The sequence below is a fragment of the Scyliorhinus torazame genome, chromosome 24 (genome assembly GCF_047496885.1).
Source record: "Scyliorhinus torazame isolate Kashiwa2021f chromosome 24, sScyTor2.1, whole genome shotgun sequence".
Lineage (NCBI taxonomy): Eukaryota > Metazoa > Chordata > Chondrichthyes > Carcharhiniformes > Scyliorhinidae > Scyliorhinus > Scyliorhinus torazame.
This window is the reverse complement of record NC_092730.1, coordinates 23,686,409-23,699,609: the sequence shown is the minus strand read 5'-3', so window position 1 is coordinate 23,699,609 and position 13,201 is coordinate 23,686,409. Positions and strand designations below refer to the sequence as shown.

The 13,201-nt window shown below is 50.6% G+C and overlaps 1 protein-coding gene across 1 annotated transcript in view; it reads left to right on the top strand.

The window, feature by feature from the left end:
- The window catches only part of tmed10 (transmembrane p24 trafficking protein 10), a 52,418-nt gene extending 39,756 nt beyond the window's left edge, over nucleotides 1-12,662 (top strand). The window contains exons 4-5 of the mRNA XM_072489465.1: nucleotides 11,280-11,406; nucleotides 12,471-12,662. Coding sequence (XP_072345566.1) covers nucleotides 11,280-11,406; nucleotides 12,471-12,592 — 249 coding nt within the window. The 3' untranslated portion in view covers nucleotides 12,593-12,662. The remainder of the gene's footprint in view (nucleotides 1-11,279; nucleotides 11,407-12,470) is intronic.
- The last annotated feature ends 539 nt before the right edge of the window (nucleotides 12,663-13,201 follow it).

The following is a 13,201-nucleotide window of genomic DNA, read 5'->3' as shown; positions in this document are numbered from 1 at the left end:
CAGTGACCCACTCTACCCTGTGTTCAACAATCCAAACATGCCGTGACCCACTCTACCCTGTGTCTAACAATCCAAACATGCAGTGACCCACTCTACCCTGTGTCCAACAATCCAAACATGCAATGACCCACTCTCCCCTGTGTCTAACAATCCAAACATGCAGTGACCCACTCTACCCTGTGTCCAACAATCCAAACATGCAGTGACCCACTCTACCCTGTGTCCAACAATCCAAACATGCAGTGACCCACTCTACCCTGTGTCCAACAATCCAAACATGCAGTGACCCACTCTACCCTGTGTCTAACAATCCAAACATGCAGTGACCCACTCTACCCTGTGTCCAACACTCCAAACAGCAGAGACCCACTCTACCCTGTTGTCTAACATTCCAAACATGCAGTGACCCACTCTACCCTGTGTCTACCAATCCAAACATGCAGTGACCCACTCTACCCTGTGTCTAACATTCCAAACATGCAGTGACCCACTCTACCCTGTGTCCAACAATCCAAACATGCAGTGACCCACTGTACCCTGTGTCTAACAATCCAAACATGCAGTGACCCACTGTACCCTGTCTAACATTCCAAACATGCAGTGACCCACTCTACCCTGTGTCTAACAATCCAAACATGCAGTGACCCACTGTACCCTGTGTCTAACAATCCAAACATGCAGTGACCCACTCTACCCTGTGTCCAACAATCCAAACATGCAGTGACCCACTCTACCCTGTGTCTAACATTCCAAACATGCAGTGACCCACTGTACCCTGTGTCTAACAATCCAAACATGCAGTGACCCACTGTACCCTGTGTCTAACAATCCAAACATGCAGTGACCCACTGTACCCTGTGTCTAACAATCCAAACATGCAGTGACCCACTGTACCCTGTGTCTAACAATCCAAACATGCAGTGACCCACTCTACCCTGTGTCTAACAATCCAAACATGCAGTGACCCACTCTACCCTGTGTCTAACATTCCAAACATGCAGTGACCCACTCTACCCTGTGTCCAACAATCCAAACATGCAGTGACCCACTCTACCCTGTGTCCAGCAATCCAAACATGCAGTGACCCACTGTACCGTGTCTAACAATCCAAACATGCAGTGACCCACTCTACCCTGTGTCTAACAATCCAAACATGCAGTGACCCACTCTACCCTGTGTCTAACATTCCAAACATGCAGTGACCCACTCTACCCTGTGTCCAACAATCCAAACATGCAGTGACCCACTCTACCCTGTGTCTAACAATCCAAACATGCCGTGACCCACTCTACCCTGTGTCTAACAATCCAAACATGCAGTGACCCACTCTACCGTGTCCAACAATCCAAACATGCAGTGACCCACTCTACCCTGTGTCCAACAATCCAAACATGCAGTGACCCACTCTACCGTGTCCAACAATCCAAACATGCAGTGACCCACTCTACCCTGTGTCCAACAATCCAAACATGCAGTGACCCACTCTCCCCTGTGTCTAACATTCCAAACATGCAGTGACCCACTCTACCGTGTCCAACAATCCAAACATGCAGTGACCCACTCTACCCTGTGTCTAACAATCCAAACATGCAGTGACCCACTCTACCGTGTCTAACAATCCAAACATGCCGTGACCCACTCTACCCTGTGTCTAACAATCCAAACATGCCATGACCCACTCTACCCTGTGTCCAACAATCCAAACATGCAGTGACCCACTCTCCCCTGTGTCTAACATTCCAAACATGCAGTGACCCACTCTACCCTGTGTCTAACAATCCAAACATGCAGTGACCCACTCTACCCTGTGCCTAACAATCCAAACATGCAGTGACCCACTCTCCCCTGTGTCTAACATTCCAAACATGCAGTGACCCACTCTACCCTGTGCCTAACATTCCAAACATGCAGTGACCCACTCTACCCTGTGTCTAACATTCCAAACATGCAGTGACCCACTCTACCGTGTCCAACAATCCAAACATGCCGTGACCCACTCTACCCTGTGCCTAACATTCCAAACATGCAGTGACCCACTCTACCCTGTGTCCAACAATCCAAACATGCAGTGACCCACTCTACCCTGTGTCTAACATTCCAAACATGCAGTGACCCACTCTACCCTGTGTCCAACAATCCAAACATGCAGTGACCCACTCTACCCTGTGTCCAACAATCCAAACATGCAGTGACCCACTCTACCCTGTGTCTAACAATCCAAACATGCCGTGACCCACTCTACCCTATGTCCAACAATCCAAACATGCAGTGACCCACTCTACCCTGTGCCCAACAATCCAAACATGCCGTGACCCACTCTACCCTGTGTCTAACAATCCAAACATGCAGTGACCCACTCCACCCTGTGTCCAACAATCCAAACATGCAGTGACCCACTCCACCCTGTGTCCAACAATCCAAACATGCAGTGACCCACTCCACCCTGTGTCCAACAATCCAAACATGCAGTGACCCACTCTACCCTGTGTCTAACAATCCAAACATGCAGTGACCCACTCCACCCTGTGTCCAACAATCCAAACTTGCAGTGACCCACTCTACCCTGTGTCTAACATTCCAAACATGCAGTGACCCACTCTACCCTGTGTCTAACATTCCAAACATGCAGTGACCCACTCTACCCTGTGTCTAACATTCCAAACATGCAGTGACCCACTCTACCCTGTGTCCAACAATCCAAACATGCAGTGACCCACTCTACCCTGTGTCTAACATTCCAAACATGCAGTGACCCACTCTACCCTGTGTCTAACATTCCAAACATGCAGTGACCCACTCTACCCTGTGTCCAACAATCCAAACATGCAGTGACCCACTCTACCCTGTGCCTAACATTCCAAACATGCAGTGACCCACTCTACCCTGTATCCAACAATCCAAACATGCAGTGACCCACTCTACCCTGTGCCCAGCAATCCAAACATGCAGTGACCCACTCTCCCCTGTGTCTAACATTCCAAACATGCAGTGACCCACTCTCCCCTGTGTCTAACATTCCAAACATGCAGTGACCCACTCTACCCTGTGTCCAACAATCCAAACATGCAGTGACCCACTCTACCCTGTGTCCAGCAATCCAAACATGCAGTGACCCACTCTACCCTGTGTCTAACAATCCAAACATGCAGTGACCCACTCTCCCCTGTGTCTAACATTCCAAACATGCAGTGACCCACTCTACCCTGTGTCCAACAATCCAAACATGCAGTGACCCACTCTACCCTGTGTCCAACACTCCAAACATGCAGTGACCCACTCTACCCTGTGTCTAACATTCCAAACATGCAGTGACCCACTCTACCCTGTGTCTAACAATCCAAACATGCAGTGACCCACTCTACCCTGTGTCCAACACTCCAAACATGCAGTGACCCACTCTACCCTGTGCCTAACATTCCAAACATGCAGTGACCCACTCTACCCTGTGTCCAACAATCCAAACATGCAGTGACCCACTCTACCCTGTGTCTAACAATCCAAACATGCAGTGACCCACTCTACCCTGTGTCTAACAATCCAAACATGCAGTGACCCACTCTACCCTGTGCCTAACATTCCAAACATGCAGTGACCCACTCTACCCTGTATCCAACAATCCAAACATGCAGTGACCCACTCTACCCTGTGTCTAACATTCCAAACATGCAGTGACCCACTCTACCCTGTGTCTAACAATCCAAACATGCAGTGACCCACTCTACCCTGTATCCAACAATCCAAACATGCAGTGACCCACTCTACCCTGTGTCTAACAATTCAAACATGCAGTGACCCACTTTACCCTGTGTCCAACAATCCAAACATGCAGTGACCCACTCTACCCTGTGTCTAACATTCCAGACATGCAGTGACCCACTCTACCCTGTGTCTAACATTCCAAACATGCAGTGACCCACTCTACCCTGTGCCTAACATTCCAAACATGCAGTGACCCACTTTACCCTGTGTCCAACAATCCAAACATGCAGTGACCCACTCTACCCTGTGTCTAACATTCCAAACATGCAGTGACCCACTCTACCCTGTGTCTAACATTCCAAACATGCAGTGACCCACTCTACCCTGTGTCCAACAATCCAAACATGCAGTGACCCACTTTACCCTGTGTCCAACAATCCAAACATGCAGTGACCCACTCTACCCTGTGCCTAACATTCCAAACATGCAGTGACCCACTCTACCCTGTATCCAACAATCCAAACATGCAGTGACCCACTCTACCCTGTGTCTAACATTCCAAACATGCAGTGACCCACTCTACCCTGTGTCTAACAATCCAAACATGCAGTGACCCACTCTACCCTGTGTCCAACAATCCAAACATGCAGTGACCCACTCTACCCTGTGACTAACATTCCAAACATGCCGTGACCCACTCTACCCTGTGTCTAACAATCCAAACATGCAGTGACCCACTCTACCCTGTGTCTAACATTCCAAACATGCAGTGACCCACTCTACCCTGTGTCCAACAATCCAAACATGCAGTGACCCACTCTACCCTGTGTCTAACAATCCAAACATGCAGTGACCCACTCTACCCTGTGTCTAACAATCCAAACATGCAGTGACCCACTCTACCCTGTGTCTAACAATCCAAACATGCAGTGACCCACTCTACCCTGTGTCCAACAATCCAAACATGCAGTGACCCACTCTACCCTGTGTCTAACATTCCAAACATGCAGTGACCCACTCTACCCTGTGTCCAACAATCCAAACATGCAGTGACCCACTCTACCCTGTGTCTAACAATCCAAACATGCAGTGACCCACTCTACCATGTGTCCAACAATCCAAACATGCCGTGACCCACTCTACCCTGTGTCTAACAATCCAAACATGCAGTGACCCACTCTACCCTGTGTCCAACAATCCAAACATGCCGTGACCCACTCTACCCTGTGTCTAACATTCCAAACATGCAGTGACCCACTGTACCCTGTGTCCAACAATCCAAACATGCAGTGACCCACTCTACCCTGTGTCCAACAATCCAAACATGCAGTGACCCACTCTACCCTGTGTCCAACAATCCAAACATGCAGTGACCCACTCTACCCTGAGTCTAACAATCCAAACATGCAGTGACCCACTCTACCCTGTGTCTAACAATCCAAACATGCAGTGACCCACTCTACCCTGTGTCTAACATTCCAAACATGCCGTGACCCACTCTACCCTGTGTTCAACAATCCAAACATGCAGTGACCCACTCTACCCTGTGTCTAACAATCCAAACATGCAGTGACCCACTCTACCCTGTGTCCAACACTCCAAACATGCAGTGACCCACTCTACCCTGTGTCCAACACTCCAAACAGCAGAGACCCACTCTACCCTGTGTTCAACAATCCAAACATGCAGTGACCCACTCTACCCTGTGTCCAACAATCCAAACATGCAGTGACCCACTCTACCCTGAGTCCAACAATCCAAACAGCAGAGACCCACTCTACCCTGTGTCCAACAATCCAAACGTGCAGTGACCCACTCTACCCTGTGTCCAACAATCCAAACAGCAGAGACCCACTCTACCCTGTGCCCAGCAATCCAAACATGCCGTGACCCACTCTACCCTGTGTCTAACAATCCAAACATGCCGTGACCCACTCTACCCTGAGTCCAACAATCCAAACAGCAGAGACCCACTCTACCCTGTGACTAACATTCCAAACATGCAGTGACCCACTCTCCCCTGTGTCTAACATTCCAAACATGCAGTGACCCACTCTACCCTGTGTCTAACATTCCAAACATGCAGTGACCCACTCTCCCCTGTGTCCAGCAATCCAAACATGCAGTGACGCACTCTACCCTGTGTCTAACATTCCAAACATGCAGTGACCCACTCTACCCTGTGTCTAACATTCCAAACATGCAGTGACCCACTCTACCATGTGTCCAACAATCCAAACATGCAGTGACCCACTCTCCCCTGTGTCTAACATTCCAAACATGCAGTGACCCACTCTCCCCTGTGTCTAACATTCCAAACAGCAGAGACCCACTCTACCCTGTGTCTAACAATCCAAACAGCAGAGACCCACTCTACCCTGTGTCTAACATTCCAAACATGCCGTGACCCACTCTACCCTGTGTCTAACAATCCAAACATGCAGTGACCAACTCTACCCTGTGTCCAACAATCCAAACATGCAGTGACCCACTTTACCCTGTGTCCAACAATCCAAACATGCAGTGACCCACTCTACCCTGTGTCCAACAATCCAAACATGCAGTGACCCACTCTACCCTGTGTCCAACAATCCAAACATGCAGTGACCCACACTACCCTGTGTCTAACATTCCAAACATGCAGTGACCCACTCTACCCTGTGTCTAACATTCCAAACATGCAGTGACCCACTCTACCATGTGTCCAACAATCCAAACATGCAGTGACGCACTCTACCCTGTGTCCAACAATCCAAACATGCAGTGACCCACTCTACCCTGTGTCCAACAATCCAAACATGCAGTGACCCACTCTACCCTGTGTCCAACAATCCAAACATGCAGTGACCCACTCTACCCTGTGTCCAACAATCCAAACATGCAGTGACCCACACTACCCTGTGTCTAACATTCCAAACATGCAGTGACCCACTCTACCCTGTGTCTAACATTCCAAACATGCAGTGACCCACTCTACCATGTGTCCAACAATCCAAACATGCAGTGACCCACTCTACCCTGTGTCCAACAATCCAAACATGCAGTGACCCACTCTACCCTGTGTCTAACATTCCAAACATGCAGTGACCCACTCTACCCTGAGTCCAACAATCCAAACATGCAGTGACCCACTCTACCCTGTGTCTAACAATCCAAACATGCAGTGACCCACTCTACCCTGTGTCTAACAATCCAAACATGCAGTGACCCACTCTACCCTGAGTCCAACAATCCAAACATGCAGTGACCCACTCTACCCTGTGTCCAACAATCCAAACATGCAGTGACCCACTCTACCCTGTGTCCAACAATCCAAACATGCAGTGACCCACTCTACCCTGAGTCCAACAATCCAAACATGCAGTGACCCACTCTACCCTGAGTCCAACAATCCAAACATGCAGTGACCCACTCTACCCTGTGTCCAACAATCCAAACATGCAGTGACCCACTCTACCCTGAGTCCAACAATCCAAACAGCAGAGACCCACTCTACCCTGAGTCCAACAATCCAAACATGCAGTGACCCACTCTACCCTGAGTCCAACAATCCAAACATGCAGTGACCCACTCTACCCTGTGTCTAACAATCCAAACATGCAGTGACCCACTCTACCCTGTGTCCAACAATCCAAACATGCAGTGACCCACTCTACCCTGAGTCCAACAATCCAAACATGCAGTGACCCACTCTACCCTGAGTCCAACAATCCAAACATGCAGTGACCCACTCTACCCTGAGTCCAACAATCCAAACATGCAGTGACCCACTCTACCCTGTGTCTAACAATCCAAACATGCAGTGACCCACTCTACCCTGTGTCCAACAATCCAAACATGCAGTGACCCACTCTACCCTGTGTCCAACAATCCAAACATGCCGTGACCCACTCTACCCTGTGTCCAACAATCCAAACATGCAGTGACCCACTCTACCCTGAGTCCAACAATCCAAACATGCAGTGACCCACTCTACCCTGTGTCTAACAATCCAAACATGCCGTGACCCACTCTACCCTGTGTCTAACAATCCAAACATGCAGTGACCCACTCTACCCTGAGTCCAACAATCCAAACATGCAGTGACCCACTCTACCCTGAGTCCAACAATCCAAACATGCAGTGACCCACTCTACCCTGTGTCCAACAATCCAAACATGCAGTGACCCACTCTACCCTGTGTCCAACAATCCAAACATGCAGTGACCCACTCTACCCTGTGTCCAACAATCCAAACATGCAGTGACCCACTCTACCCTGTGTCCAACAATCCAAACATGCAGTGACCCACTCTACCCTGAGTCCAACAATCCAAACATGCAGTGACCCACTCTACCCTGTGTCCAACAATCCAAACATGCAGTGACCCACTCTACCCTGAGTCCAACAATCCAAACATGCAGTGACCCACTCTACCCTGAGTCCAACAATCCAAACATGCAGTGACCCACTCTACCCTGTGTCCAACAATCCAAACATGCAGTGACCCACTCTACCCTGAGTCCAACAATCCAAACATGCAGTGACCCACTCTACCCTGAGTCCAACAATCCAAACATGCAGTGACCCACTCTACCCTGAGTCCAACAATCCAAACATGCAGTGACCCACTCTACCCTGTGTCTAACAATCCAAACATGCAGTGACCCACTCTACCCTGTGTCCAACAATCCAAACATGCAGTGACCCACTCTACCCTGTGTCCAACAATCCAAACATGCAGTGACCCACTTTACCCTGTGTCTAACAATCCAAACATGCAGTGACCCACTCTACCCTGTGTCCAACAATCCAAACATGCAGTGACCCACTCTACCCTGTGTCTAACAATCCAAACATGCAGTGACCCACTTTACCCTGTGTTCAACAATCCAAACATGCAGTGACCCACTTTACCCTGTGTCCAACAATCCAAACATGCAGTGACCCACTTTACCCTGTGTCTAACAATCCAAACATGCAGTGACCCACTCTACCCTGTGTCTAACAATCCAAACATGCAGTGACCCACTCTACCCTGTGCCTAACATTCCAAACATGCAGTGACCCACTCTACCCTGTGCCTAACATTCCAAACATGCAGTGACCCACTCTACCCTGTGTCCAACAATCCAAACATGCAGTGACCCACTCTACCCTGTGTCCAACAATCCAAACATGCAGTGACCCACTCTACCCTGTGTCCAACAATCCAAACATGCAGTGACCCACTCTACCCTGAGTCCAACAATCCAAACATGCAGTGACCCACTCTACCCTGAGTCCAACAATCCAAACATGCAGTGACCCACTCTACCCTGTGTCCAACAATCCAAACATGCAGTGACCCACTCTACCCTGAGTCCAACAATCCAAACAGCAGAGACCCACTCTACCCTGAGTCCAACAATCCAAACATGCAGTGACCCACTCTACCCTGAGTCCAACAATCCAAACATGCAGTGACCCACTCTACCCTGTGTCTAACAATCCAAACATGCAGTGACCCACTCTACCCTGTGTCCAACAATCCAAACATGCAGTGACCCACTCTACCCTGAGTCCAACAATCCAAACATGCAGTGACCCACTCTACCCTGAGTCCAACAATCCAAACATGCAGTGACCCACTCTACCCTGAGTCCAACAATCCAAACATGCAGTGACCCACTCTACCCTGTGTCTAACAATCCAAACATGCAGTGACCCACTCTACCCTGTGTCCAACAATCCAAACATGCAGTGACCCACTCTACCCTGTGTCCAACAATCCAAACATGCCGTGACCCACTCTACCCTGTGTCCAACAATCCAAACATGCAGTGACCCACTCTACCCTGAGTCCAACAATCCAAACATGCAGTGACCCACTCTACCCTGTGTCTAACAATCCAAACATGCCGTGACCCACTCTACCCTGTGTCTAACAATCCAAACATGCAGTGACCCACTCTACCCTGAGTCCAACAATCCAAACATGCAGTGACCCACTCTACCCTGAGTCCAACAATCCAAACATGCAGTGACCCACTCTACCCTGTGTCCAACAATCCAAACATGCAGTGACCCACTCTACCCTGTGTCCAACAATCCAAACATGCAGTGACCCACTCTACCCTGTGTCCAACAATCCAAACATGCAGTGACCCACTCTACCCTGTGTCTAACAATCCAAACATGCAGTGACCCACTCTACCCTGTGTCCAACAATCCAAACATGCCGTGACCTACTCTACATCTAGAATTACCAGGCTGTTGACTGGTATGGAGGGCATTAACTATGAGGAGTGGTTGAATAAACTTGGTTTGTTCTCGCTGGAACGACGGAGGTTGAGGGGCGACCTCCTAGAGGTCTACAAAATATGAGGGGCATAGACAGAGTGGATAGTCAGAGGCATTTTCCCAGGGTAGAGGGGTCAATTACTAGGGGGCATAGGTTTAAGGTGCGAGGGGCAAGGTTTAGAGGGAGATGTACGACGGACATTTTTTACACAGGGTAGTGGGAGCCTGGAACTCGCTACCGGAGGAGGTGGTGGAAGCAGGGACGATAGTGACGTTTAAGGGGCATCTTGACAAATACATGACTAGGATGGGAATAGAGGGATACGGACCCCGGTAGTGTAGAAGATTGTAGTTTAGACGGGCAGCATAGTCGGTGCAGGCTTGGAGGGCCGAAGGGCCTGTTCCTGTGCTGTACTTTTCTTCGTTTTTTGTACCCTGTGTCTGACAATTGTTATGGGCCAGGGTTTAGAGAACCCCAAAGTGTATCATGGAGTTCACCTGACCCACAACTTTTAATAGATTGTGGTATGGGGAGCACACGGCCCACTCTACAGGTGTGGTACAGCAGAAATGGAGAAGTATTTTTTAAAGCAAAACAATGTTTATTCTATGAACTCAAGTTAACCTTTTTAAAACTTAGTGAACATCTTAGCAACCATCAATTCAAATACAACCCCCAAAGAATACAACACTAAGTAATCCTTAATAACTTCCCAAACAACATCCAGAAGACAGAAGAAACACCTTTTACATTCACTACTGAGAACATTTATAATTCTGAATTCACCAAATGGTCAAGAGATAGTCTTTTGATGGCAGAGAGAACATCAGTGCACCTGCTCTGTCTGGCTTCAGCTCCAACACTGAAAACGAAACTAAAACACCCTGCAGCAAACAGCCTAAAACAAAAGTAAAAAGCTGACAGGCAGCCCAGCTCCACCCACTCTCTGACATCACTGATAAACACCCATTTCTTCAAGGTACTCTCACATGACACAATCCAAACATGCCGTGACCCACTCTACCCTATGTCCAACAATGCCCGTTGACCCATGCTCCTTAAATCTGTGCAATTGACCTGAATTCCACCGGGATAGCGAGTTCAATCGCTGTCACTTGTGGCCCTCCATGTCTATTTGCAGTTACCGTGGCACCTTGTGTGTTGGTGGGTGGGTATGTTTCCGATCTGTATCAGTGAGAGTCCTGGCCACTATATGTGAACACTTAACCAGCTTGGGCTGTGCGTGAGATCTGATGTCGGCCTCTGATATACTCTACAGACCGTGTCTCTCTCTCTCTCTCCCCCTCCCCGTGTCTAGATTGCAAAAGCAGAGAAACTGAAACCTCTGGAGGTGGAGCTACGACGACTGGAAGATTTATCAGAATCGATCGTCAATGACTTTGCGTACATGAAGCAGAGAGAGGAGGAGATGAGGGACACCAATGGTAGGAACGTCCCCAGCTTGGACCGTGTGCGTTTACCTGCTTTTGGGAGGCTGAATGAGTGCCATCCACCCCTTTGAGCCTCCAGTTATTGGTTTAACTCACCCCAGGGTGTCACCCAATGGTCCTGTTAAATATGCAGGAGGCTCTTTGTACATGAGGATCGAATACTCCAACCCCACTTCGCCCGGGTAACTGGAAGCACGGTGAATGGGATTGGGATATATATTTGAAAAAGGACCTTTATATTGCGCCCCTCACAGCATCTAGTGCGCCCAATCTCTTTACGTCTAAATGGAGCCCAATTACTGTCGCACCGTCAGCTGATTTGTGCACAGGAAGATGCCAGAGGCGTCTCCGAGATACCCCGAGGACACATCATGCGGTCTCGAGCCGTTAGCTGTCTGTCCAGAGATACTGCCATACCACCACGCCCCAAACTGAAATGGCAAACAGAAACTCGAACTGAGAGGGCACGTGCGCCAGTGAGGCATTCCGTCCAACACTGGGGGTGTCTGCGTGGCTCTTGAGTTTGGAGGTGGGTTTACAGCCCGAAGCTTGAAACCCCCCTCCGCCCTCCCCGGCGACGGAGAGTCACCAAAACGGATCGATGCAGGGCTGTTTAGAAAACTTTGGGCTGTCCTGCTCGTGGGGGTGGGCCCTGCAGAGGGAGTTCAGGGAGCTGCGTGTGTGTGTTTCCGCTCTGACTTCTACCCGCGGGATAAGGGGACATGTGCGCATTCAGCCAGGTTCCCTCGGGAAGCGATGCCTGGAGGGTGTTGCGACAGAGGGGAGGGGGGGGGAGGAGGAAAGAACAATTGAGTCCTGAGATGTCAGGTCTCTCTTTGGGGCCTTTCGTGACAACGGGTACAGTCGTGGGGTGGATATGTGGGAAAACGAGGCTCCAGGGCGAGAGTCCGGGCATGAACCGAGGGCCAACCTCTGAGCAACGGTGACCTCTGAACTGTGCTTGAGGCAGCGAGGCTAAAGAAAGTCACTTCTTCAGACACGTTAAATCCACTCGCAAATTGTTTGACGTGTTCATCTCTCTCTCTCTCTCTCTGCAGAGTCCACCAGCGCCCGAGTCCTATACTTCAGCATCTTCTCCATGTGCTGCCTCGTTGGCCTGGCCACCTGGCAAGTCTTTTACTTGCGCCGTTTCTTCAAAGCCAAGAAACTCATCGAGTGATGGTGCCGCCGGCAAAGCAGTGTGTGTGTGTGTGTGTGTGTGTCAGAGGGGCGGGGTGGGGGGGTCTGCTGCTGTCTGGGAGGGGCAGGGTGGGGGTCGGCTGCTGTCTGGGAGGGGCAGGGTGGGGGGTCGGCTGCTGTCTGGGAGGGGCAGGGTGGGGGTCGGCTGCTGTCTGGGAGGGGCAGGGTGGGGGTCGGCTGCTGTCTGGGAGGGGCAGGGTGGGGGTCGGCTGCTGTCTGGGAGGGGCAGGGTGGGGGTCGGCTGCTGTCTGGGAGGGGCAGGGTGGGGGTCGGCTGCGGTCTGGGAGGGGCAGGGTGGGGGGTCGGCTGCGGTCTGGGAGGGGCAGGGTGGGGGGTCGGCTGCGGTCTGGGAGGGGCAGGGTGGGGGTCGGCTGCTGTCTGGGAGGGGCAGGGTGGGGGTCGGCTGCGGTCTGGGAGGGGCAGGGTGGGGGTCGGCTGCTGTCTGGGAGGTGCAGGGTGGGGGTCGGCTGCGGTCTGGGAGGGGCAGGGTGGGGGGTCGGCTGCTGTCTGGGAGGGGCAGGGTGGGGGTCGGCTGCTGTCTGGGAGGGGCAGGGTGGGGGTCGGCTGCGGTCTGGGAGGGGCAGGGTGG